Source organism: Bipolaris zeicola (assembly GCF_000523435.1).
Source record: "Bipolaris zeicola 26-R-13 unplaced genomic scaffold scaffold_687, whole genome shotgun sequence".
NCBI classification, from domain to species: Eukaryota; Fungi; Ascomycota; class Dothideomycetes; order Pleosporales; family Pleosporaceae; genus Bipolaris; species Bipolaris zeicola.
Window position 1 is genome coordinate 1 of NW_006912736.1, and position 2,076 is coordinate 2,076.

The following is a 2,076-nucleotide window of genomic DNA, read 5'->3' on the forward strand; positions in this document are numbered from 1 at the left end:
ACACCACTCCACTGCATCGCCAGACAAACTCTCACGGAACACTAGCGTAATACTCGCCTGCCTTAGTGCGGACCAGGACAGAGAAGTATAGATCCGAACCCCGTGTAACATATATAACAAATAGAAGTGCGCTATCAAGATATCTTTTTGACAAGTCTCTATACTAACAACCTAGAGCTCTTCTTTCTTCCGTTATGGTGTATTCTATACCTCTCTCCTACTGTTAAGAGCCTTGGCTGCGATTCCTTCTCTTGACTAGCAGGCGGCAAAGCGTCTATCTTCGCGGCTAAGCTCATGCACCTCTCGCTAGACTGACTAAACACACTAGTTAAGCTAGAAAGAGCTCTTGCGTATACTGCTCGAGCTTTAACGATCTCTGCTTGCCTCGCATAGAGATCGCCTATGTTCTCTAAGGTTTTGAGTGCTGGCAGATACCGCTGGACGCGAATACTATTAAGTGCCTTGTATCCTCGCAGCGCCCGCTCGTACATCTGCTCTGCCTCGACCAGCTTGCCTTGGTCCGCGTAGAGAAGGCCCAGGTTGTTGACCGTGCCTAGTGTTGAGTAGTGGCTAGGCCCAAGTTTCTCTTCATATCCTCGTAGCGCCTGCTTGTATATCCTCTCTGCCTCTACTAGCTTGCCTTGTTCTACGTATAGAATTCCTAGGTTGTTGATTATCTCAATTGTCGATGTGTGTTTGGAACCGAACACCTCTTTTCTCTAATGCAATGCTTGGTCTAACAGTATCTTGGACTCTGCTAGCTTGCCTTGGTCCTTGTAGAGAACGTCAAGATTGTTAATTGTATTTAGTGTTAACGGATGCTTGTGACTGAGAGCATCCTTGTACCCTTGCAGCGCGCGCTCTAACATCTTCTCTGCATCTACCAGCCTACCTTGACAATGATAGAGATTGCCTAGATTGCCGACAGTCTGTAACGCCAAATGATGCTTAGATCCTAAGACCTTCTCTTTCCTATTAAGCGCCTTTTCGTAAAGCTCTTCTGCCTTCGTTAAATTGCCTTGGTTTATGTAGACGACACTAAGGCTATCAATTGTTTGGAGTGTTGATAGGTGCTTAGATCCTAGAGCATCTTCCTTTCTCTTTAGCACCTGTTTGAGTATCCATTCTGCATCTGCTAGCCTGCCTTGGATCTTGTAGAGAATGCCTAGATTGTTGGCTGTTCGTAGTGTCGTTTTGTGGTTGAATCCTAGTACCTGTTTAAATCCTTGTAGTGCTTCTATGTACATCCGCTCTGCGTCTGTAAGTCTACTATATTCTTTATATAAAAGGCCTAGGTTGGCCACTGTTTTAAATGTTAATAAGTTCCTAGGTTCCAAGACCTTATACTTTTCCAGGGCCCGCTTTAACATCTGCTTAGCCTCTATAAATCTGCCTTGCTCTTTAAAGAGCATACTAATGTTGCGTACCGTGGCCAATGTTGATAAGTGCTTCGGGCCTAATTTCTCCTCTTTTCCTCGCAGTGCTCGCTCGTACATTTGCTCTGCTTCGCTTAGCTTGCCTTGTTTCGCATAGAGAAGGCCTAGGAGATGCATAGTATCGAGAAGAGTCTTTTGCTCTTTCTCTCTATGGATGTCTCCATCGTTATCGCCCTTAGCCCTCCCACGCCAAACTGTCTCGCTCTTGACTATCTGGCTAGAGTAAGCCTGCGCGTGTGGAAGAAGTCGCCGTTGTAGGGCGAAGGAGTCTTGGGTTTCGCTCTCCGGCACAGCCTGACTAACAGCAACCACTGCTAGTTGACTTAGCTCTGTTGCGAAGCGTTTGCCTTGCGAGTGATGTGCCCACTTATGTACTACTGGATGTGCTGCGTAGCTCCTAACATCTTGCACCTGCTCCGCTAGGGAGTAGTTGCATAGTAGCTGCATCGCTCTGCTAAACTCAATCTCGCTGCTCGCAATATTCCCCACCTACCCTACCAGTATCGCAGTAGCTATAATAGAATGCTTATGTATTGTAGTAAATAAGCTAACGTGGTTCACAAGCGAGTCGGCCACCCAAGCGAGTCGGCCACTTTACACTAGCGCGTCAACTTCAAGTTATTACAACAGACTTTTATCA

At 46.5% G+C, this 2,076-nt stretch overlaps 2 protein-coding genes across 2 annotated transcripts; both read right to left on the bottom strand.

Moving 5' to 3' along the window:
- Positions 1–461: 461 nt before the first annotated feature.
- Positions 462–674, bottom strand: COCCADRAFT_69829 (uncharacterized protein; the record flags this gene model as incomplete). The annotated part of the gene is made up of 1 exon (XM_007720831.1): positions 462–674. A coding segment is annotated over one exon (213 nt), but the record flags the coding sequence as incomplete, so codon positions are not given.
- Positions 675–719: 45 nt separating this feature from the next.
- On the bottom strand, positions 720–1,919 carry COCCADRAFT_113668 (uncharacterized protein; the record flags this gene model as incomplete). The annotated part of the gene is made up of 2 exons (XM_007720832.1): positions 720–1,574; positions 1,632–1,919. Coding segments are annotated over 2 exons (1,143 nt in total), but the record flags the coding sequence as incomplete, so codon positions are not given.
- Between the last annotated feature and the right edge of the window lie 157 nt (positions 1,920–2,076).